This window comes from Chiloscyllium punctatum, chromosome 12 (assembly GCF_047496795.1).
Source record: "Chiloscyllium punctatum isolate Juve2018m chromosome 12, sChiPun1.3, whole genome shotgun sequence".
Lineage (NCBI taxonomy): Eukaryota > Metazoa > Chordata > Chondrichthyes > Orectolobiformes > Hemiscylliidae > Chiloscyllium > Chiloscyllium punctatum.
This window is the reverse complement of record NC_092750.1, coordinates 47,858,979-47,885,049: the sequence shown is the minus strand read 5'-3', so window position 1 is coordinate 47,885,049 and position 26,071 is coordinate 47,858,979. Positions and strand designations below refer to the sequence as shown.

Below are 26,071 nucleotides of genomic sequence, written 5' to 3'. Positions count from 1 at the left end.
CGAACATAGACTGGGACTGCCACAGTGTTAAGGGAGAGGAATTTGTTAAGTGTGTACAAGAAAATTTTCTGATTCAGTATTTGGATGTACCTATGAGAGAAGATGCAAAACTTGATCTACTCTTGGGAAATAAGGAGGGCAGGTGACTGAGGTGTCAGTGGGGGAGCACTTTGGGGCCAGCGACCATAATTCTATAGATTTAAAGTAGTGATGGAAAAGGATAGACCAGATTTAAAAGTTGAAGTTCTAAATTGGAGAAAGGCCAATTTTGGTCGTATTAGGCAAGAATTTTCAAAAGCTGATTGGGGGCAGATGTTTGCAGGTAAAGGGACGGCTGGAAAATGGGAAGCCTTCAGAAATGAGAAAATGAGAATCCAGAAAGTATATTCCTGTCAGGGTGAAAGGAAAGGCTGGTAGGTATAAGGAATATTGGATGACTAAAGAAATTGAGGGTTTGGTTCAGAAAAAGAAGGAAGCATATGTAAGGCATAGACAGGATAGATCGGGTGAATCCTTAGAAGAGTATAAAGGAAGTAGGAGTATACTTAAGAGGGAAATCAGGAGGGCAAAAGGGGGACATGAGATAGCTTTGGCAAATAAAATTAAAGGAGAATCCGAAGGGTTTTTAGAAATATATTAAGGACAAAAGGGAATCTAGGGAGAGAATAGGGCCCCTCAAAGATCAGCAAGGCAGCATTTGTGTGGAGCCACAGAAAATGGTGGAGATACTAAACGAGTATTTTGCAACAGAATTTACTGTGGAAAAGAATATGGAAGATATAGAATGTAGGGAAATAGATGGTGACACATTGCAAATTGTGCATATTATAGAGGAGGAAGTGCTGGATGTCTTGAAATGCATAAAGGTGGATAAATCCCTAGGACCTGATCAGGTGTACCCGAAAACTCTGTGGGAAGCTAGAGAAGTGATTGCTGGGCCTCTTGCTGAGATATTTGTATCATCGATAGTCACAGGTGAGGTGCCGGAAGACTGGAGGTTGGCAAACGTGGTGCCACTGTTTAAGGAAGGTGGTAAGTCAAGCCAGGGAACTATAGACCAGTGAGCCTGACGTTGGTGGTGAGCAAGTTGTTGGAGGGAATCCTGAGGGACAGGATGTACATGTATTTGGAAAGGCAAGGACTGATTCGTAAGAGTCAACATAGCTTTGTGCATCTAAAATCATGTGTCATAAACTTGATTGAGTTTTTTGAAGAAGTAATAAAGAGGATTGATGTGGGCAGAGTGGTAGATGTGATCTATATGGACTTCAGTCAGGCATTCGACAAGGTTCCCCATGGGAGACTGGTTAATAAGGTCAGATCTCACGGAATACCGGGAGAACTAACCATTTGGGTACAGAACTGACTGAAAGGTAGAAGACAGTGGGTGGTGGTGGAGAGTTGTTTTTCAGACTGGAGGCCTGTGACCAGTGGAGTGCCACAAGGATTGGTGATGGGTACTCTACTTTTTGTCATTTACATAAATGATTTGAATGCGAGCATAAGAGGTACAGTTAGTAGGTTTGCAGATGACACCAAAATTGGAGGTGTAGTGGACAGCAAAGAGGGTTACCTCAGATTACAACAGGATCTGGACCAGATGGGCCAATGGGCTGAGAAGTGGCAGATGGAGTTTAATTTAGATAAATGCGTAGTGCTGCATTTTGGGAAAGCAAATCTTAGCAGAACTTATACACTTAATGGTAAGATCCTAGCGAGTGTTGCTGAACAAAGAGACCTTGGAGTGCAGGTTCACAGCTCCTTGAAAATGGAGTCGCAGGTAGATAGGATAGTGAAGAAGGCATTTGGTATGCTTTCCTTTATTGGTCAGAGTATTGAGTATAGGAGTTGGGAGGTCATGTTGCGGCTGTACAGGACATTGGTTAAGCTACTGTTGGAATATTGCGTACAGTTCTGGTCTCCTTCCTATCGGAAAGATTAGATTTGATTCGATTAGATCCCCTACATTATGGAACAAGCCCTTCGGCCCAACAAGTCCCCACCGACCCTCTGAAGAGTAACCCCCCAGACCCATTCCCCTACATATATCCCTGACTAATGCATCTAACACTAAGGGCAATTTAGCATAGCCAATTCACCTAACCCACACATCTTTGGATTGTGGGAGGAAACTGGAGTACCCGGAGGAAGCCCACGCAGATACAGGGAGAATGTACAAACTCCACACAGACAGTCGCCTGAGGTTGGAATCGAACCCAGGTTCCTGGTGCTGTGAGGCAACAGTGCTAACCACTGAGCCATCATGCTGCCCCAATGTTGTGAAACTTGAAAAGGTTCAGAAAAGATTTACAAGGATGTTGCCAGGGTTGGAGGATTTGAGCTGTAGGGTGAGGCTGAACAAGCTGGGGCTGTTTTTCCGGGAGCGTCAGAGGCTGAGGGGTGGCGTTATAGAGGTTTACAAAATTATGTGGGACACGGATAGGATAAATAGACAAAGTCTTTTCCCTGGAGTTGGTGTTTCCAGAACTAGAGGGTATAAGTTTAGGGTGAGAGGGATAAGATATAAAAGAAACCTAAGGGGCAACGTTTTCATACAGAGGGTGGTACGTGTATGGAATGAGCTGCCAGGGGAAGTGCTGGAGGCTGGTACAATTGCAACATTTCAAAGACATTTGAATGGGCATATGAATAGGAAGAGTTTGGGGGGATATGGACCGGGTGCTGGCAGGTGGGACTAGATTGAGTTGGGATAACTGTTCGGCATGGACGGGTTGGACTGAAGGGTCTGTTTCCATGCTGTACATCTCTATTACTCTATGACTCTATTAATGTCAACCAAGTGGCCATGTCTCCAAATCTAATTGGAGTGGTCTTCAGTCAGAGTGTTGCAGCATAATAGGTTAAGGCAATATCTGATATCAGCCCAGCAGCTTAAGCTTGGTGACATGGTTGCTTGGGATGGTTATAGGGTTCGCACCTCTTATCTGGGGAATGAGGCATGGCTAGTCTTGCAGGTTTAGTGTTTCTAGTCTGGGAGTTCATGTTGTCAGTCTGCAAGCTACACAGAGATCAGTCAGTGGCCTGATCAGTCACCAGACAGGGCTGTCTATCCATGTTTTTCAAGGGGCATAACCATGGTCAAAGTCAAAGGGGAGTCATCAGGGATGACTGCTGTGGTAGGGGAAATGTAGGAACTCAGTTCTAGAGTTTGGAGGCAGCTTTCTAGATTATAGAGAGGAGAATAATTGTGAAGTGAGGAAGCAAAGTATGCATTTAAGGACACAGGTTATTATGGAAACTAGGTGTATTTATAGTCACAATCTCCCTGCTGTCAATAAGGGATACAACGTAGTGCAGTAGCTGCATGGTTAGGCTGTAGGCTACATTGGGCACTGGGAAAAAGAGTTGCACTCCCGTACACAGAGTTGTAAGATGGGATGAGGCTAAGGATGGGTAGCCTGTGTAGCTTGATGCCTAAGGAACAATACTTTTAACAATGTGCATTTGTAAGTGTCAGCTCTGCCTTGAGAAGCATTAATTTTGGTTTCCCCTTCCACTACAGACTCAATGGGCTGAATGGCCTGCTTTCACACTAGCCAGATTCAATGAATTTGTGGTTCGATGCTCAGGAATAACTATCAAATGTTGGACACTGTGTTGTAAGTTTGCAAATGCAGACTGGTTTGGTATGGTCAATACCTTGCTAGTGCTATTTGATATGATCAGTCTTTGCAACATTTGACCTATATACCTGACATCACACTTGCACTGAAATTCATATAACACATTACTCATTTGGGTGATAAGCAGAAAGTTAATTTGGCTTGACAGCAGCATTTTGGTATTGGTGTATACCACTTGCTGGCAATAGTAGCAATGTGAAACAATTAGCTTCATTGTGCCTATTTCTATTCAACAAAATAGATGACAGTCATTTGCAGGACCATGTGCTGACCATTAAGCATCAAGCTGCTTGGTTTAAAATTTAAACAAGGCCTCACAGTTTTACTGCTAGTTTCTCAGCAACTCAAGTTATGTCTTACCAATTGAGTATGTTGCCCTATATTAGAAACACTATTAAATGTAAAAGTAAAGGGTATATGAATAGGAAGGGTTTGGAGGGATATGGGCCAGGTGCTGGCAGGTGGGACTAGATTGGGTTAGGATATCTGGTCGGCATAGTCGGCTGAACATCTCTATGACTATGACTCTATGATGGTAAAGTTGCAAAGGTCTAACCAGATCATATGTTTGCTCTCTCATGAGAGAGAGATGATTGGTGCTGATTTAACCAGAGGGTCACCGCACCTCAGGTGAAGAGAGACATTGAGAAGGAGAGTCCTTCATGGAAACCTCAGCCAGTGCGAGAATTGAACCCATGCTGTTGGCATCACTTTGACTAAGTAATGTCACAATTAATCCTATATAGTTCAGAGTGTGTTGATTTAAATTGCTAACTTATGCAGCAAGTATATGTCCTGATGTCCAAGGTGACTGTTGGCAGCCAATTCAAAAATGGACAGAGGTAAATAACAAAGTCTGATCCTAACTTGAGCTAGCATCCACAAGTAGCACTTTCCAGTAAAGAGCACTGTAGTTCGGTTATGAATTTTCTTTCTTTCTGGAGTTGGATATAGCAGTTGCTCTCAATGGATCAATTTGTAGAAGTCCATTAGCTTTTAATCATTTAAGAAAGCTAGATACTTTGTGTGGCAATGTATCAGTCAGCCTAATGTCCATGGTTACTATGTATCGTCTGGTATGTCACTCTCATAGCCATTCTTTATTTAGGAATTGAGGCAGTTAGTGCAATCAGGCAACTTGGCTGAAGCCAAGCATTGGCAGAAGTGGGTACTGCAGATGCTGGAGATCAGAGTTAAGATTAGAGTGGTGCTGGAAAAGCACAGCAGGTCAGACAGCATCCGAGGAGCAGGAAAATTGACATTTTGGGCAAAAGCCCTTTATCAGAATTCATGATGAAGGGCTTTTGCCCAAAACGTCAATTTTCCTGCTCCTCAGATGCTGCATGACCTGCTATGCCTTTCCAGCACCACTCTAATTTTGAAGCCAAACATTGTTTCAGCTTGATGTTCATATTCTTTTCTTTTTTATTTCGTGGAATGTCGCTGACAAGATCAGAATTTTTTCCTATTCCTAATTACCTTTGAATTTTACCTTGGCCATTTTAGAGGGTAGTTAAAGCGTTCACAACATTGCTATGTGTCTGGAGTCACCAGACTGTTTAAGGGTGACACATTTCCTTCCCTGAAGGACAGAAGTGAACCGGATGTGTTTTTGTTAACAACAATGGTTCCATGGTCACCATTACTGAGACTAGTTTTACAATTCCAGATTTATTACATGCATTTAAATTCCAACAGCTGCAGTGGTGGAATTTGAACTCATGGCCTCAGAGCATTAGCCTGAGTCTATGGATTACTGCTCCAGTAACATTACCACTACTCCATTGCCTGCCCCTCATGAAATGTTCCTGAATGGAAGTACAAGTCTCCATTTAATAAAGTATGTATTCTAAAATTTAAGAATAAAATATGTATTTACTCAGCTTGATACTAGTAAATTACTTAACCTAATTATTGAAGCTACTTTTCCAAGCAGCTTTTGATTTAGGATAAAAACCAACATAGGAATGTGATGATATTTGTAAAATCAATCTACAAATTGTACAGCAATATAATCTAATTTGCTGACAAGTTATTTAGAGACTTCTGACAGTTTTAAAGAATGGAAACATCAGGCTCCTCAGTGCCTAGTTCATAAATTCAGCATCAAACAGTTTCATGCATTTCAGAAACCCCAAGGTTCTCGCTGGAGTCAGGTACTAAAGTTGATCTCACTGCTCCAAGTTTTGGAAATTTTCTCACTACTTTTACTATCTAGTCATTCCCAGCGATCGATGTGAGACTCGCAAATTGAGCTAGGCTCCAGGCTGTGGCTAGGCCCAGCGCCTGCATCAGTAGCTGAGTGTTCCAAAAACCTCTATGGAAATAAGGTTTTAGACTTTAAGATCTGGATACTTTCTTACCTTTTGGCACTTTAAGTTTTTATTTTGTTTTTTTTCATTCTGGTTTTTTTAACCAAGATGATGCCGGAGAACGGTGCTTTTGTACACTTTTTACTGTACTCACGTATTCCTATACTTGAGTACACCTGACACTAAAATCTAATTCTAATTCATGAGAAAAAAGATCAGATTTGGTCATGATTTCTATGATAAAATGCTGTCTATGCAGAATGTGTAAGAAGAATGGAACTTCAACAATGTACATCGGAGTTAATATTTAATGCAGGATGGTGTTAAAAACTTAACACAGAAAACACTGCTGAATGTTATTGTTATTCCAGTTGACAAAAGTCAGCTTTTCACACACAGGTTTTATTGTTTCTGACTATTGTGTAGCAATTTTGCAGAAATTGAGACATTTAATAATGCTAGATATTGATGAAACATTTTTGTTTGAATCCACCCTTCATTTTGTTTGTAGTTTGTTGTTCTTATTCAGCTCAAAACTATTAGTTCTTGTTTCAGAAAGCCTTTTTTTAAAGTTATTCTTTTAGTGAATTCCCAGGTCAAGTTTAGTATGATTAATTGTAAAACGAAATTCCTCCAGCACTTCCTCTGATAATGCATTTTAATCCCAGTGTCAGAAAAAAGCATTTTCTAGTACTTTGGTGTTATTTATTTATCCATTTACCATAAAGGTTATCACTCGAGTATTTCTAAACAAATTTGGCATTCAGGAAAATTTAGGACAATGGTTCCAGATGCATCCCTGCTAAGAACTGAGTTGAAACCATAAAAACTCTTGTAACTTTGTCTAGTTACGATGCACCTCCAACTTGTGTTTAAATAGTATCTTACACCGAGAAAAATGCCTCAGTGTTTCATAGAAGCGTTGCCAAAAATAGATACTGAGCCAATATAGTACTGGATACATTTTTGAAGTGGTACAAGATTAACTACACGCCACTGTCCACTGGTGTCTGCCAAGGAGGGGGATGAGATCCAACTAGAAATTTGTCAAGACTGAAGTTATTGACTTCATGCCCACCACAAACTCGAATCTCAAACTACCAATACTACCTTCCTCCCTGGCAATAGTTGGAGCTGAATCATTCACTTAGTGTTGTATTTGACCCCAAGCAGAGTTTTCAATTATATATCTGAGTTGTCAATAAAACCTTCTATTTCCACTTTGTTATGATCGCAGCTGATGTTGTTACTGGATAAGTCAGATCCCAGACCGAATTGGTTGATCATATTTTTCTGTTTTAATGAGGTGGTTTTCACTTGAAGCACAAGCACACAATGCTATAGATTCAGTTTTAACAATAAAACAAAAGCTTATAATGCAAAAGCAATGAGATAAAATAGATTCAATTTTCTATATTATATGCATATAGTTAACACTTTAAAAAATTTTGAAAAATACTATCCCATTAATCCAGTATGAATGAACTGAATTAGCTTTATTGTCACTTGCACTCAAATGAGTACAGTGAAACATTTACAAGTTGCCACTTATGGCATTATTTTAAGTACAGGTATCTAGGTACAAATTAGATTAGATTAGATTACATTACAGTGTGGAAACAGGCCCTTCGGCCCAACAAGTCCACACCGACCCGCCGAAGCGCAACCCACCCATACCCCTCACCTAACACTACGGGCAATTCACCTGACCTGCACATCTTTGTGACTGTGGAAGGAAACCGGAGCACCCGGAGGAAACCCACGCAGACACGGGGAGAACGTGCAAACTCCACACAGTCAGTCGCCTGAGGTGGGAATTGAACCCGGGTCTCCGGCGCTGTGAGGCAGCAGTGCTAACCACTGTGCCACCGTGCCGCCCACAAGATTCTTCAGTACAAGTTCTTAGGGGAAAAGAAAGAAAACTAAAGAAATAAAAGTCCAACAATACAGATTGCAGGAATAAATTAGAAATTAGAGAAATAAAACATTCAGAACAACAGTTCTTCCAACACAATCCATGCTGGCACCTAACCTTCAGCCTTTGCCAGGCCTTGACTCTAGATTGCACTGTGCTTCACTTTGAGGCTCTCAAGGCCAGGAGACCACTCTGGAATCACCTCAGATGTCCACACCAGGCTGAGTGACTGTCACGCCAGGCCAAGAAGATGCCTCGCTGAATCTGCGCTGAGGCTAGGAGGTCAGGACATCTTTCTCCAAGAAGATAGAAGAGAAAAGTGACCTACTCCTTCGCCATCTTGGAAAGGAATTAGTATCCCATTACTATATGAAAACATCAGAGAAAATTCCCTTCTCTTTTATAGGGTTTAGTTTAACTTTAGCTTCAGATCCCCCTCTTGAGAATCTGATAACTTCTTCCAGGAGCCTTTGAATAACTAGCTTAGATTTTCTTATCTTCAAATAACTCCTTCAGGATTTTAACCAAATACTTCTAATCCAGAACATTAAATCTAAATGCCTTACACTGAGGTACTCTAATTCCTTACAGTTCTAAACTATCTCCCATCTTTAGGAGCAACTATTTGCTCCTTTGGCACAACTGCCAACTTAAATCCAAAAGCTTTTTTTCCAAACTATGGGTATTTTCTATAACCAAAAGTAAAACACAAAACAATTTCTGATCTTCTAACTTAAAAAGCCCAATGCAAAATTGTTTAATTTGTCCATTCATAAATTCTTCCAGTTGAAGCAATACCACTTAATTACCAGGAAGTCTTTCTCTAATAATGTGTTTTTAAAGAACTCACCATGGCTATATAAATACAATAAGTTAACCATTAATCTCCTTCACTCAGACACAAAATTCATATCCTACTAGTTCAAAATCCAAGCATCCAAAATAAATGATATTAAAATATATATGAGTCCCATACCTTACATCAGAATGACTATGTCTGCTCTGCCTCAGCTTAAGTGATACTAAAAGTGTCATTCAAACCTTTGTTTCCTCCCGATTAGACTATTACAATACATCCCAAATTCCACCCTTTGCATAAGTTAGATTTTCCAAATTTCTGCTACTCACCACCCCCATATTGCTGACCTATATTTGTTTTCATTTGAGCAAACCATTGACTTTGATACTCTCCTGCTTGTTTTCAGTTCCTCCATGGCCTTCCTTAGCCTTATCATTGTAACCACCTCAAGCCCTATATCCCTCTAAAATATCTCCTCCTTTGATTCTGACCTCTTGGGGATACTCAGATTATTTCCTTCATCATCTTCATTTCTGCTTTCGGTTTTGAGGCCTCAACTTCTGGAATTTTGTTTCATAAATCACTATGCCTCTCTGTCTCTCATGTTCTCCTTCAACATTGTTTAAAACCTACTTCTTCATATCGCATTAAATTACTAAATGTCAAACATTGCTTTGCAATGCTCCTGGAAAGCACCGTGGATGATTTAAGATGTTAAAAATTCAATTTATGTACAAGTTGTTGTCACCTTGTCACTCCAAGTTGGATTTAAATCTCTGTGCTAGTGATGAAGGATATATTCCCCACCCAAATATAAAACATTTCAGACTTTTTCTTCCTTTTAAAAGGAACTAGTAACATTAATGCAGTTGAGCAAGTGATTTTATTTTCTTTAAAAATCATTCTTTCACATGCAGATGCCCATTTCACAATAAAACCTAAGCATGAGAATGTAATAACTCCGAATGAGTAATACTTCAGAGTACATGGCAAAAGTTAAAGTACTTTCCACAGCTCTACGAAAGAGACATATATCAGAGCTACGACACTATTGAATAATACATTGATTTTCCATTCCCCTTGTCAAAAGATAAATGCAACTGTTTTGGATCATGTTCGGGTCCATTACATAGACAGTGCACGTTGCTAAATTTGTAATGCTAATATCTTTGAAAGGCTGTTTGTTTAACTTTTTTTTTGTCAGTACAAATATCTGAGGATATTACAATAATATAGCCAAACTGTGCTTCCATAAAAAACTTTACCATACAGCTTCAGCGGATAAAGCATATCCTGCAGCAGACAGCATGTTATTACTTATACTCTATCAGGGATGAGAAAGTGAGGTCTGCAGATGCTGGAGATCAGAGTCAAGAGTGTGTTGCTCCGAAAGCACAGCAGATCAGACAGCATTTGAGGAGCAGGAAAATTGATGTTTTGGGCATAAGCCCTTCATCAAGAATGAGGTCTTTTTTTTAGTTTGACAAGTTCATCACTGGATGTTGTACAATAATTACAGCAAGATATTGAATATTGCTGTTTGGAATTTTGCCTTGATTTATGCTTGTAAAGACCATTTCTTTTTATTTGTCTGTATATTTGATTGTGAACTGAAATAGGAAAATGACTCTTGTTGAACTTTTACAGCACTTTTTTAAAAGCAGGTTACCTGTCACTCTTTGTAAGGGCTTTTTACTTTGTGGCTTATTCAAGCAGTGGGGGAAGTCTAGTTGCAGATAAACTAGAGCCAAGAGGTGTGTACAAATGGAACTTTGTCTAGCAACAAGTAGCTGATTTGTCTGGGGAATGGTGACAGAATGGATTTGAGATACACATGACAATTTGTTCCATCACGTCTAATTCCTGACCGCAGATCCAGTTTCAAGATGATCAGTGCTGTGGCAGCATTCAAATGTGGCAAGTCTATGTCCTATTCCTGCAGTTTACAGTTCTGCTCATTTAGTTATGACATTATATCTGTAAGGAATCTGAAGTCAAACAACTGTTCATTTTCTGACAGCTCACTGCACATTTCGATTTTTGAGTTAAGAAAAGCCCTGCCTGCCACAACTACATGATTGGCTCCCGGCTAGCTGAACAACTTTTGGGTGTGAAGGTTTGGGCAAAAAACATCAGACCTCCAGCAAGGAAAGAGCCATTCTTCTTTTTGTAATGAAGGAAAACCTTTAGCCTGAGAAAAGTCCTGTTTATTTTCCCTCATCAGTTCCTGGAAGCCTGTGGTCTCTGACATTTTTAAGCATTAGGGCGAGGTCCTGAGGAGACCTTGAGTGTAGGTTCATAGTTCTTTGAAAGTGGAGTTGCAGATAGATAGAATAGTGAAGAAGGCATTTGGTATGCTTTCCTTTGTTGGTCAGAGTATTAAGTATAGGAGTTGCGGCTATACAGGACAGTGGTTAGGCTATTTTTGGAATATTGTATGCAATGCTGGTCTCCCTCCTATTGGAAAGATGTTGTGAAACTTGAAAGGATTCAGAAAAGATTTACAAGGATGTTGCCAGGGTTGGAGGATTTGAGCTACAGGGAGGGGTTGCATAGGCTTGGGCTCTTTTTCCTGGAGTGTCATAGGCTGAGGGGCGGCCTTATAAAGGTTTATAAAATCATGAGGGGCATGGATAGGATAAATAGACAATGTCTTTTCCCTAGGGTGGAGGTTCCAGAACTAGAGGGCATAGGTTTAAGATGAGAGGGGTAAAACTTAAAAGAGACCTAAGGGGCAACTTTTTCACACAGAGGGTGGTGCGTGTAAGGAATGAGCTGCCAGAGGAAGTGGTGAAGGCTAGTAAAATTCCAACATTTAAAAGGCATCTGGATGGGTATATGAATAGGAACGGTTTCAATGGATATGGGCCAACTGTTGGCAAATGCAACTGGATTAGTTTACGATATGTGGTCAGCATGGATGAGTTGGACTGAAGGGTCTGTTTCCATGCTGTGCATCTCTACGGCTCTAGTAGATCACCTTTTGAATTAAATTGAATTTTGAATTTTTGAAGCACAACCTGAGACCTATCCAAAAGAAAATAAGGAATAAACAGTTAACTTTTAATATTGTATAATTCTAAAACAAAGCATAGAAAATTACTTATTTTCTTCCTCGAACCAAGTCTCAAAGTGACACGTGTGACAACACCTTTTCTGCTAGTGCTTTGAAATCTGGGTTGTAGTTTGTGACTGCTTATCATATACAGCCCATCAATTAGGTATCTGTGAGGAGGGTGCAATACTTGGGCTTGATTAACTATATTTTGGGAGGATGCTGCCTGACTGAGGTCTGTGGAGTCAAAGTAAGCTTTCACTTTAAAAGAACAGGATGATAGGAGTAAGTATTTTCTCTGTTTACATGTCCATAGAAATCACAGTCCCTTGGTCTGACTTTCAGTTCAGTACCATTCTTCATTGTCTGTTAGCAAGCCCACTGCTTTGTAAATCAAAGACCTGAAGGAATTTGGTCTCCAACCCACCAATGTCTACTTGACAGAATGGATTTGAGATACACATGACAATTTGTTCCATCACGCCTAATTCCTGACCGCAGATCCAGTTTCAAGATGATCAGTGCTGTGGTAGCATTCAAATGTGGCAAGTCTATGTCCTATTCCTGCAGTTTACAGTTCTGCTCATTTAGTTATGACATTATATCTGTAAGGAATCTGAAGTCAAACAACTGTTCATTTTCTGACAGCTCACTGCACATTTCGATTTTTGAGTTAAGAAAAGTGATGATTTGAGGATGTAAAAATCGTTATACGACCTTCCCCCAACTTAATTACCTCACATAAGCATTGAGGATTAGTTTTACATAGGCTGCTTTGAGTTCATCAGATATGAATTTAAACAAGAAATACTAAAGAGCTCTTGCTTGAATTGAACTTACATCATTAACAAGAAACTGCATCATATGAGGAAAGTCCGTAACTCGCTAATTCTGGCTCATGAATTATGCACAGAGAATGGTGATTCTCAGTAATAGTAACCATAATCGACTGTGATTAATCATTATAAAATGTCTATTTGGTTCAGTTCAATTCTATCCTTACTCAGTCCAGCTGTGTAAGCCTATTTACTGCTCAATAGCAGTGTGGACTCATTCTATAACAACAAAACAATTGATAAAGTCAAAATTTGACTTTCATTAGAGGAAACGTTTTGCAAGTTATGGCTTAGTCAGCTCAGAGGGTGAAGAAGTTAAATAGACTGAAAGTAGATTCTTTCCTGTGCCTGTTGAAGTCCACCTCTTGATGGATCGGCCAAAATGCTATAGTGACTAAACACTTAGTGATGCTTATGGTTTGGATCACTGCACACTTCTATTGCTGTTGTATCTTACTGCAGGCCAGATTCCACAGTAGTGACATCTTGAACAGTTGCATACATGCAACTGTTTGAATAAATTGTGACCTCATTTTCAACTGTCTGACTTTTCTTATGGCTGGGAAAGACCATAGCAAAAGGAAAGATGCATTACTGACAATTACACACAAACTGAGAACTCAAATAGTTGACATCCAGAAAAAATAACAACTTATCACAAGATAACAGCATATGAGGGAGGTTGTTCCAGTTGGCAACACTCATTGTAGCATCTGCTGGTTCTTAAATTATTCAAATCATTTCACTTCTACTATTCAACTTAAAGTTTACTTTATCTGTTAATGTTAAGCATGACAAAGGCACGTGTGATATCAAGTCAAAAATTGTACATTTAAATCAGTGATCCCATGCTTTATTCTCACATTCTTAAGTAAGATATCAGTTTACTTTTTGCATACTTAATCTTAATTTAATTAAATACATAATTTTACATACTTCTAATAGTAGATTGCTTAATCATGAGTCATAGGTCTAGCTACTTCAATTAGTGTCAGGACTGATTTGACTGATGGTAAAAATTACCTGCTTATTGGTTGGTGATTTTTCTGACCAAGGTTACGTGGCTCAGTGATTCACGCTGCTGCCTTTCAGCATCAGTGGCCCGGCTCGATTCCAGCCTCGGGGGACTGTGTGGAATTTGCACATTCTTCCAGTGTCTGTGTGGGTCCCCTCCAGGTGCTCCGGTTTCCTCCTACAGTCCAAAGGTGTGCACATTTGTTAGATTAGCCATGAGAAAGGCAAGGTTACAGGAAGAGAGTGGAGGAACTAGATCAGGGTCAGTACGGACTGAATGGGCCAAGTGGCCTCTTTCGCACTGAAGGGATTCTGTGATTCCAATTGAAGCCTGTTCCCAAATACCTTCATCAGAGACAACCAAAGAGAAATATACTTGAAGTTGCAGGACTAGACACGTGCTTTTCCTATTCCACTTCCTGCTTTTTTTCTGGATTTAAAGGACGCGAAGGCACTTTTACAGTGAATGTGGAAAGCTAAGTGTGTAAAGTAAGTGAGGAGATAGTATGCCAGCTTAGGAACATAGGTGGAGTGCCAGATCAATGAGGTGAGTAGGATGCCAGGTAAGTGGGTGAATAGGTACTGCTGGAATGAGAGGATATTGATTCCAGCAGGCCTGAGTCAAGTCAGACCAGAGCTTTTGGGGGGTGGGGGTGGGGGTGGGGGTGGGAAGGTGTGCAAGGTCCAACAGGATCAGGTTAGAATGGGCTGGGATGTGTGAGGGTTGTTGGGTCAGCGATATCAGATTTTAATCCTTTAACCTTTCCTGGATAACTATGAAGCTTTCAAGAGCCCAATATCGCTGAATTCTTAAACCTCAGTGGACTTTCTTGGAAGATTCCACACCCAAAGGAATTTCATAACAAGCATTTTACAGAATAACCAGGTACCTCTGATCACTGCAGCATACAGTTTGATCAGGATGTCCTCTGACTTGTATTCCACTGTTTTCTATTGTACATTGCTGTATTCTATTGGCATTGTAGATTGCTGTTCTGAACTGATCCATTATCTTAAGCACCAATTCTAATAATGCTCCTATGTATTTTTCAATTACCTTCTTCGCTCTTCCAGTACCGAGCAGTTGCATTATCATTCTGTTGTCACGAACTCTGAAGCACCTGGAGAAATTTTCAACAGCTTTTTGGTTCTGATAACGTTCTTGTCATTCTGCTAATGGACTGTAAATGAGCTGTCTTCAGCTTCTTTCTGATAGACTTATGAACTGGCATTTCACAAGACTATAAGTCATATATAATCACAAGTAAAATCAGCTTTCTCTCAACAAAAACGAAATAAACTTGAATAAGATCTGATTAACAAAAACTGTTTCGTTTACCAATTTTACTCCCCAAAGAAATCTCTGCTGCAATTATTAAAGGCATCTCGTCAATATTCACTTTGGGAAAATGTAAAAACACACAATTATAATTGCATATACTGTTTTTGAACATTTTCGTTTCAAAAACGATTGCTGATGATGTAATTGGTACTGAAGCTCCAGAATTGCACAGCATGAGGAGGTGGAAGTTTAATTCCCTCACATTGTCTGGTTCAAAGAATCCTCCCAGCCCAATTCCCTCAATCATGTTATTAACAGAATATTTCAACAAAAATCAAGTTGAATCCATAGCAAAAGATCTTAGAAATCCTATCAGCAAACACTGTACTTGGTCATACTGCCAAATTAGTTTCGATCAAGCCCTCAGAATTCAGTACAAATCTGTACTGCATTTTTAAAATTAAGATGGTAAACCCTGTGTGGGGATCCTAAGGTCTGGCACATCATTAGATATCCATATCTTTCTAAGTGTTTGAACTGGCGAAGCAGTCGGTCAGGCAGCATCTGAGGAGCAGAGAGTTGACATTTTGAGCATAAACTCTTCATCAAGAAATTGATTCCCAATGAAGAACGTACGCTTAAAATGTCAACTCTCCTGCTCCTCGGATGCTGCCTCACCGCCTGTGCTTTTCCAGCACCACACTCTTCGACTTTGATTTTCAGCATCTGCAGACCTCACTTTCTCTGACAAATTTGAATTGCTGGCATATTATTTATTGCTGTCCATTAATAAAAATGTGCTGTGCACAAATATAATTTCACCACAGCCAACAAATGACAAACTTGCATAGATGTTGTACCGCACACAATCTCAGATGGTCTTTGTGTTCTCCCAAATTGCTTTTCAGCTCTTGTTAAATGTGCAAGCATGACAACACTTTTGCACATAGCAGATTTAATATTCCTGTTAAGGATCATCATTGTTTCTTTGTTACAGTATGAATGCTCACTTCTAACAAATTTCTCCCATCAGTTGAAATTATTAACCCATTTAAACTGAGATTGCCAACTGTAATTTGTATCCTTTTCATTTTTAAAATGGACACTAAAGACAAGCCGTTTCCTCTGGAGCTGCAGTCTTCTGTGATTGGCATTGCTCCTAGTAGAATAATACTGTAATTATGGCACTAACAATCAGCCAATTAAAAAAAAAATGTAAAAGAGGCAATCCCTATTGCTTGAGGGTCATTTAAATTGTGGACTTACTGAGCAGATTGCAGCTGTGTGTTCCCACCCTACAACCTGACCCTATTTTCCTGTCACAGCATGTTGCAATGCAATCTAATCTGACAATGATCTTACTTAAACTGGAAAAAAAATGTTAAAGCAAATGGAGCAGATGAAATATTTTCTTCTGGCACTAGTTACAAAAAAAGAATCATTTTCTGTTGAGGATCAAATCATCCACAATTGAGAATATGTACTCCTTTCGGAACACCATCAATATTTCAGGCATAAAAGCAAAATGCTGTGGAAGCTGGAAATTGAAAATAAAAACCCAATACCCTTAATTTTTCAACAGATCTGGAAGGACATATAGAGAGAAATAGGGATATATTTAAGGTCTTTGTCCTTCTTTCAAAATGCTACCCTTGGCAAATCAATTCTGAGTGCTTCTAAAATGCTGCCAATACCATCCAATGAATGTGAACAGTTAGCTAATGAGTGTTACCTTGGATGACTCTCCTAAGGTGATGTGACTCAATGAGACAGACAAGGTCAAAGATTGCTCAAATGAAAGCGCACACCCAACTATTACAAACAATGCACTGATATTCCAAGATGTATCTCTCTCAGAACACATTTAATTAAATTAGGTTTATTGTCACTCGTACTCACATGGGTGCAGGGAAAAGTAATAAAAAGTTCAGCATTACAATCCTTCAAGCAGTTTGTGGCTGAAAAATGTGTTGCTGGAAAAGCACAGCAGGTCAGGCAGCATCCAAGGAGCAGGAGAATCATCAGGCTTATGCCCGAAACGTCGATTCTCCTGCTCCTTGGATGCTGCCTGACCTGCTGCGCTTTTCCAGCAACACATTTTTCAGCTCTGGTCTCCAGCATCTGCAGTTCTCACATTCTTCAAGCAGTTTGTGCCAGGTTTCCCCTCCAGTCCATGCCACCACCTCACCTCTGCGCCAGACTTTGCCTCTAGTCCACACCAAACTCAACCTTACACTACACGATGGAATCAACTCCGTTCCGGGCACCAAGCTCCGCTGCAGACAACAACCCATCAAGCATCGAGCACCACCACAGCCAACAACCCATCTGTCCCCACAGTGGGCCACTTATGGATTTGAGATACAAAGTGACATAGTTAGAGGATCTTAGGAATAAATTACAAAAATAAAGAAATAAAAAGTTCAGCATTACAGTTCTTAAAGCAGATCATACCAGACCTCCCCTCCAGACTGTACCGGGCACCAAGCTCTGACGCAGCCAATGGTCCAGTGACTTCCTGAGTCCAGGCTCTGGGCCTAGCAAAGGCAGGAATCTTCAATCCGGGCATCAACACTGCTCAGGCTTCTTCACAATGTCAGAAGGTGAAAGCAAAAGATGGAAAAGGAGGAGAGAAAGAGAAGGCTGCGGCCAACCTGGAGCATCCAGACTCAGGACTCCTAAACCCCCTACCATGCCAGCACCACCATCTTGGAAGATGGAAGAGAATTTCTCTCTGCCCTCATTCTGGAGATCAGCAGACTGTACTGCACAGTTCATTATCCTTTGTAAGAATGCACCTGGTGTTTCCTATTTCATTTCTGTCATGTAGTAGTTACCACATTTGCTTTACGTGTGAGAGCGCTCTGGTTCAAAGCCAACCAGAAGTGTAATTTGTTGGTGTCATAATGGACAACCAATTCCTGGTTTACCCTTTGCTGATAAATGTAATTTCAAAGCAAATCCCTGAAAGGCCTAATTCTGTTGCTCTCCACCATGGCTCAAAAGACATGAATCAAAACCTGAAGGCCTCAATCATTGTGACATTTTCAGCCAATTAAGGTGTTCATATTCCAAAGTGCCGGACCCATTAGCTGCTCATTCAGTCAACAATAGGAATGAACTTCTTGACTCACACTTTCTTAGTCACTTTGGCCCCCATTCCTGATGAAGGACTTTTGCCCGAAACGTCGATTTTCCTGCTTTCAGATGCTGCCTGACTTGCTGCGCTTTTTTTCACTATGTTAACCTGTTATCCAGAAGACAGACCCAAACCATACTGTAACTGGTACTGAGGAAACAACAGAAACTGAAAGAACTGCAAATGCTGGAAGTCAGAAACAAAAACAAATCAGAAACGACTGCAAAAGCTCAGCAGGTCTGACAGCATCTGTGGAATGAAACCAGAGCCAACGTCCCGGGTCCAATGAACCCTCTCCAGATCATGGGTTCAGAAGAGTTGGAAGAAGGTCCCAAAATGTCAACTCTGATCTCCCTCCACAGATGCCTCCAGACCCAGTAAGCAACTGCTGACCAAAATGACAAATGGGCTACCAAGTCAAATTGTACCGCTCTTTATCTTTAAGTCACAGAGGAACAGGAAAATCTAAACAGAGGGGGAAGAGGAAAGCAAGGCACATGCTCCTCTGGTAAAAAAAACCTTCTTTTCTTATTCAGTCAGCAAAATGAGCCAGGAAAGTGAGTCAGATGCCAGAGTCCAGACACCTCAAAATTAGATAATTATCAAAATATAATAAAATCTAATAATTTAACTACAGCTCCTTCAAATCAGTTTTACTATTTGCACATGGCAACAGGACAAGAATAAAAAGGACAGTATGGGAGTAAGGTAAAGAACTCAAAGTCAGGAAATTGGAGATCATGGGTACAAACTGGACAGAGGTGTCTGCGAATCGACCAACCTGCATTTGTTCTCCCAAACTGGAGTCGAACACATCATTAGCAGTAGATACTGCATGATGAATTAACTGATGGATAAATGAATTGCAGTTTCACTTGCAAGGCATATTTAACTGTATTCTTAGACGTTGAGTGGAAATGGTGTTAGGTCAGCTGTGCCAGCATAGCAAAGTAGAAAGTGGGTGCTGGGTGTTGAGAAGTGGATGTTACAGAAAGAGTGGCCTCATCAGAATTCTGGAAGGGGAGGAAAATGGAAGCTGTGTTTGATGGAAGCCCATGGGATTGAAGTTAAGGGAGAGGGGAACCATATCATTATTCGTGGTATCATAAAAAGGGAAAGGGATGAGTGGAAATATACAAGAAAAGGTATGGATATGCTTCACCTGCAAACTGTGGGGGCATCCCCAGTTGAGAATGAAGGATGATACATAATATTGCTGATACAGAAGTTTGCATCATCAGATCAGGTAGTGCAGAGATAGAGAAACATTGAGAATAAAATTAACTGCCCTGTCAAGGAAGCAATACATTTGGAAATATAGCCATGGAAATCAGTAGATTTATGGTAAATATTGGCTATCTGCAGAAATTGAAACCAAGAGGTTGAGGATTGGAAGAGGAGAAGATGGATCGAGTGAAAATGAGAGAAGACTAGAAATTAGCTGGCAGCAGCAAAACTGCTTTCTAAAAGATTGAGCAACCTATGCTGGATTGGAACAAGGAACATTCCAATAGGCCACAAAATGGCAGACAAGACAGAACCAATGTGAATACCCAAAGCAACACCTATTATAAGGATACAATCTGGAGATACAATATACAGTAACTTAAACAGTGTAATTCAAAAAAGGTACAGGAGCAGAGGGACTTCAGTGTGTGACTGCACAAATCATTGAAGGTGGTAATTCAGGTTAGATTATAAAATAAAGGAGTGAATGTAGGCCATTCAGCACATCAAACCTGCTCTGTTGTTCAATGAGATCATAGCTGATCTCATAATTCTCAACTCCACATTCCTGCCCTATGTTTAACCTGTTTGACTCTTTGTAGCATCCTCACTAATTGGTTATCATAACATTACAGTCCCCTAGGCTTTATTAATACAGGTAAAGCATATATTGTTTTGTAAATGTATAATTAATTTATAACATTTTTAAAAGTTGCCATTATTTGAAATGCAAATCACACCAGTTTCTTGCGGTACGGTGTGTTCCTACTACATTTAAAATTCTACGTAATATTTACCATATTCTTGACAAACAGCCAGAGAGATTTTGAATTGTTCCTGTTCTCAGGGTGCACCAAGCAGTTCCCAATGAAATGAACAAAAGAGGTCAAAAGGCCACAAGAAGAGAAATTGTGTTGAAGGGAGAGGTTAGGAGTTGGGATGTTAGGTTGAGGTTGTACAAGGTGTTAGTGATGCCTCTTCTGGAGTACTGTGTTCAGTTGTGGTTGTCTGTTATAGGATGGATTAAGCTGCAGACGGTTCAGAAGAGATTTACCAGGATGATGTCAGGAATGGAGGGTTTGAATTATAAGGAGAGGCTGGATAGGTTGGGACCTTTTTTACTAGAGCTTAGGAAGTTGAGGGGTGACCTTATAAAAGTTTGTAAAATCATGAGGGGAGTTGATAAAGTAAATGGCAGGTGTCTTTTCCCTCGGGTGGGGCATTTCAAGACCGGATGGACCGGGTCCGAAGAGACTCTATGTACAAAGACCGGTGCAATGGGGGAAAAAACATGCCCAATGCCACCCTCACCCTGATGGCCACCTTTGTGTGTGGCTGCATCAAGCTGTGCGTGGATCCCCGGTACGCAAACACCAAGTGTCACTATGTACTGAGGTTCTACCTGTCCCCGGTGTTGCGAAGGATGGGCCTGGCCTCGCTGCCGCGGAACGCTCCGAGTAGTTGGACCGTTCCGTATCACCTGTCCTTCGTGGAGAAATTTATGAGGAAAAACACCTTTGACCACAAGTCCATCAGGAAGTGGTCAGCACGTAGCGTCCTTGAGACCCTTCAGGAAAAGGAGAGGGCGGATCCTGTCCAGCGGTTCCCTGAGCAGACTGTCAAAGCCATTTGGCAGAATGCCTCATCGCCAGAACTTTCCAACAAGCACCAAGACGTGGCTTGGCTGGTGGTGAGAAGGGCTCTGCCTGTGAGATCCTTTATGCACGCCCGGACTTTCTGCCGCACCGCACGCTGCCCTCGAAGTGGCTGCGGGGGGGACGAGACTGTCACACACCTCCTTCTGGAATGTGCCTATGCAGAGGAAGTCTGGAGAGGAATGCAGTGGTGCTTGTCGAGGTTCGTCCCGAGCAGCGCCGTGACGCGGGACTCCGTGCTCTACGGCCTGTTCCCTGGGACTCACACCGAGACGAACATTAACTGCGCCTGGAGGATCATCAACTCGGTGAAGGACGCTCTCTGGGCGGTCCGAAACCTGTTGATCTTCCAGCTGAAGGAGTTGACCCCGACCGAGTGTTGCAGACTGGCACATTCCAAGGTCCAAGACTACGTGTTGAGGGACGCGCTGAAGCTTGGGGCAGCTGCCGCCAAGGCGCGGTGGGGAAAGACCACCGTGTAAGATCGGCCTGCCTAAAGAAGAACAGGGGGCCCATGCGGACGTTTTTTTTGGGCTCTGCTGATGCCTCAGCCAAATATATGTACAAGATTGAAAAATGCACAGGATTGTAAATGACAAGGATAAATTCGAATCTGTGTTTGTAAATGTGGACATATGTATGACATGATCAAATGTACAGACCATCAAATCATTTTATGAATAAAGTATATTTTTGAAATAAAAAAAAATTTCAAGACTGGGGCATATTTTAAAGTGAGAGGAGAAGATTTCCAAAAGCCAGGAGGGGCATTTTTTTAAGAGTGATTTCTGTGTGGAATGATTTCCAGAGTGGTGGAGGATTGGGGTAGAGTTATAATGTTTAAAAGACATTTAGAAAATACGTGGATAAGAAGTATTTGAAGGGATATGGGCCAAGTGCAGGCTGGTGGGACTAGTTTAATTTGGGTTTATGGTTGGTATAAACTGGTTGAACCAACTGGTCTGTGTCGATGTTGTATGACTCCGAGAAGGATCGAAGTGAAGGGAAAGGGTAAGATGCCAGGCGAAGGCAGAATACTGCAGAATGGTCAGAGTCCACTTATTACTGGCAGACCTGACTGAGGCCAATATTTGTGAAGTTTTGAAAGTCAAGAGACGGCCTGCTCATGCGAAAGTGTAACTTTCTGCTTTGTAGAGCGAATATGGTGATGCATTAGCCTCCTTGCCCTACACAAAAGAATTACTGTCTTCTCAAACCCCACTGGCTTCTGTCTCCGAGCTTGCAGCTCATTGTGTGCATGTAAATGAGGCGTGAGCGGAAAACTCGTTAAAACTCCCACCCATGGTGTTTTCAAAAGGCGAGCCCGGCACTGTTGTGACTATCCCGTCTCTTGTGGGGTGGAAAGCAGCTCTTGACATGGCCACTGTGTGTCTCAAGACTGCCCTAACCGAAGGCGGTGGGTTGTAGCGGGCAGTGCACACCAGAAACACTGGGCTCAGAGTGTTCCGTGGCTGTAGCGTGTGGGCTTTAATCTTTGTGTTTTGTGAGTGGGCGTGAAGTCGGCTGAGTGCGGTGGAAGCTTTGTCAGTATCGGAGAGTTTTGTAATCACCCCCCCTGCTCCTCCTCGGTTGTGTTAAAGCGGGAGAGTCGGGTTGTCCGAGCTCCCATTCGCCCGCAGACTGCTTACTGCCTGATGGTTCAAATACTGTCTCTGTATTTCCCCACAGGGCGACATTGAGGTGGACAGCGAGGCGGCGTTCGAGTTAGCTGCGTACGTGCTGCAGGTAAACAAGCTGGTGCTTTCAGTGGGGCTTGTTTCCTGATTGCGACAGCGTGCATTCCCAGGCGCTGGAGCGGACTAACAGCGGGCACTGTGCAGGAGCCGCCTGCCTTCCTTACCACCGGTACAGCTCCCCGCCACTGCGTTACATTCTCCGGGAGCTGCTCGGTGCCGCGCCATCTCTCACCTTGTGTTTCGTGTTTCGTGTTTCTTGGGGGGGGGGGAACAGTTGCCAATATCCGCGTTGGACTCTTACATGCAAATCCAGTCCGGTCGGCTGTGCTCCAGTTTACTAAATCAACAAATTAGAAAGTTGGCAGTTGTGAATTTCTGTTTTGTTTGTGTTTTCTGTTCAAACACTGAACCTGCATTGTCCTTTTTTTTTCCAATTCCCCAGGAAAAGAAAGGCGATTACGTAAGGTAAGCAATTAAAAATATATGTATCTGTTGTGTTGAATTTACCCACAAAATTAAGTTGTGGAATGAAAACTGATTAGGAATTGGTGTATTTTTGTTTGTAATTTTCAAAGCTCCTTTTAGCGTTCCAACTGGATTACTTTTTTTTGTATGGTCGTTACTCAATGACCATTTACATTATTGGAGCATTAATGTGAGTTACAGCAGATTTCTTTTCCCAGTTAATGTAGGCGGAAGCAATGTCATAGACTCGGCCTGTTTCTTCTTTTTTGTCAAACCTGCAACAGCCCAGCCTCAAAGGTGATAAATACACCACGGCGGTCGAATTATTTGTCAGCTGCTCGGTTTGTAAGCTTTATGTGTAGCTTTCTCTCTCTCACAGCTGCCCTGGTGGGGCCCCCCACTTCATACACTTGACCTCTCGGTTACTGGGAGGCTGCTGTATGAATTGGAACTGCTAGTCAAGTCTGCCTACCACGGAACATTTGGCACATTTATCCTTAAACGTTCCTACACGACGATGATAGTTTTTAAAACCATAATTTCAAACTGCCTAATTATACGTGTTCTTGCTGCCTGAACTGCTGTGCTCTTCCAGCACCACTAAACCAGAATTTGGTGGAGAGAGAACTGGTGTGAGATTAACCCGTTTGAAACAGTGTCCCTCACCCTCACCCCAAACTCAGTACGTTCACCATATTAAACTGCTGCAGTCCTGTTTAAACACAGGATTCTTTTTCTTTGCCAAAATTGTGCTTGGAATTGAATTGGAAAAGTTCTGCTTTATAGTCAGTGATGTTACCACCATACCACCTCCCTGCTTTTGCATGTATTTCTGGCCATTTGAAATCAAATTAGTTAAGTAAACACTACACCATTTGAAAACACCTGAAGGTCTTTGTAGTAGTCTTGGAAAATACAATAAAGACTGTCACACCCTGTTTGTGTTGGGGCGTAGTTACAAATGGATTGTATACACAGCAAAGTGGTGCTTGTAACAAAGGTTCTAACCATTTAAGTTTTTTTTATTCAAATACATCAGAAATTGGAACTTGTGATATTTAAGTTTCTTCCAAACCGAAAAGAAGTATGGAAAACGTCCAAAAGGTTAGGAAATAGGTTCAAACAGTGATGCAGTCTTGTGTCAGCTGCGCCGCTGGTTGAGAAGGGTTGGGGCTTGAAGTCCCATTCAAGAGATTTGAGCTGAAAAACATGGGCTAACACTCATTACTGCCCCATCAGGGACACAGGCTTCCAGATGTCTTGCTAAACTGAGGCACCACCTGATACCTCGGGTGGAATGTTAAAAATGGTCATGGGACAATTTTTTTTTTAAAAAATGAATGATTTATTCTGTGTCCTGGCCAATGTCTATTACTTAGTCAAAATCATCATCCAAATGCACAATTCATTTGAATTCATTGGAACAAAGCTAAGTGCATGGGGACACTGGCACCTGCACGTTCCCTTTTAAAGACCCCCATCACCCAAAGATGGGAAGTATATCGTTAAACTTTGTTGTTGGATAATAAGCCTGGAATTACAAAACCCTCACCCTAAACTCAGTATGTTCACCATATTAAACTGCTGCAGTCCCTAATAAGGTGACGTCACCACCTTCAAAAAGGTGACTTGGGATGGCCAATCAATGCTTGTTTTTCCACCCGTATCTTGTGGGGAGAAATTGAATATTACCTTTTTTATTTTAAATCACACTGCTTTTTGTGGGAGTTAACTGTATGCAAATTAGATTCCATACTTGCTGCATTACAACAATGACTGTGCTTCACAAAATATTTCATTGGCTCTGAAGCAGTTTAGGATGTCCTGCAGTCTGGAAAGGCTTTACATAAATGCTGTAGACTCCACACTTGTGCAGGAGTCGCTGAAAGATCCCATGCTGCATCTGAAGTTGTGGAATATTCCACGATAACAAGGTATATTTGACTGGATTCTGGAGCATTACTCTGCTATTGTACTGGCATAGCAACTCATTTAGTAATGAGAAAACTCAGTCTAAAACTGTAATGGGATTTTGTAAGCTTATTCAAGTATAAGATAACCTCGTGGCATAACATAAGCAACTTGGTTTATCATAAACTTTACAAACATCTGTTAGTTAATATCATGGAGTAGATGTGTATGTTGTGGGGGAAAATACAAGTTTATTTATCAATACCTCTTGGACTCCTATACAACACTTTTGTTGATTGAGCTGCAGAAATTAATTTGGATAACAGAACATGTATTTGAAATATTTGATATGCTTTGGATTATCTTTAAAATTTGCAGGACATATATGTCAATTGTCCAGGTGCAGTTTTTTACGTGTGGTCTCATTTTCATTATGCATATTAATTTAAAACCTAAGTAACATCACCTGGTCACTAGTACTTTGTTTTTCTGACTATATTGATACTTAATTTAAAAACATAAATCTATTTTGCTTTTTTTTTTTGCTGCTTTGTAGTGCACACCAATATCTGACTGCTAATTATTTGGAATTAGTTTCATCATTCTCATTTCCCATTCGTGTTCTATCGTTAATGATTATGCTTTGTATGTATGGAGCATTGCTGCAGTGAATTAATGACATGATTTTGATTGTGATTTTTCCAAGTTTTTCATCCAGTTAAGCTATTGGAGGAGACAAATAAAGATTTAGATTAGATTCTCCATAGTATGGAAACAAGCCCTTCAGCCCAACAAGTCCACACCGACCCTCCAAAGAGCAAGCCAACCAGACCCATTCCCTTACCCTATATTTACACCTGACTATGGGCAATTTGGTATGGCCAATTCACCTAACCTTTGGTAATTGTCACTTATATTCTAACTTTTACCCTTTTGTAAACAATCCCTTGTTTCATTAGCAATAAGTTGATAGAATGTTTGTTTACCCAAAGTTTTGAATGGGTAGTAACGTGTTGTCACGGGAGGACCCAAAGGAAATGTGGCCTTTTAAATCCACCCTTTTCTTTATAAAGTAAAAAAGATTTTAAAAAATGCCAATTCTATTTTCAACATCTACTGC

At 41.0% G+C, this 26,071-nt stretch overlaps 1 protein-coding gene across 8 annotated transcripts in view; it reads left to right on the top strand.

Moving 5' to 3' along the window:
* The window catches only part of LOC140483840 (FERM domain-containing protein 4B-like), a 371,993-nt gene that overhangs the window by 236,294 nt on the left and 109,628 nt on the right, over nt 1-26,071 (top strand). For 5 of the 8 annotated variants that reach the window (XM_072582530.1, XM_072582532.1, XM_072582531.1 and 2 more), the window contains exons 6-7: nt 22,568-22,624; nt 23,018-23,040. In XM_072582530.1, coding sequence (XP_072438631.1) covers nt 22,568-22,624; nt 23,018-23,040 — 80 coding nt within the window. Of the gene's footprint in view, nt 1-22,183; nt 22,383-22,567; nt 22,625-22,658; nt 22,745-23,017; nt 23,041-26,071 lie in introns of those variants that run through there. The other 3 variants (XM_072582536.1, XM_072582537.1, XM_072582534.1) reach the window with 3 other exon arrangements.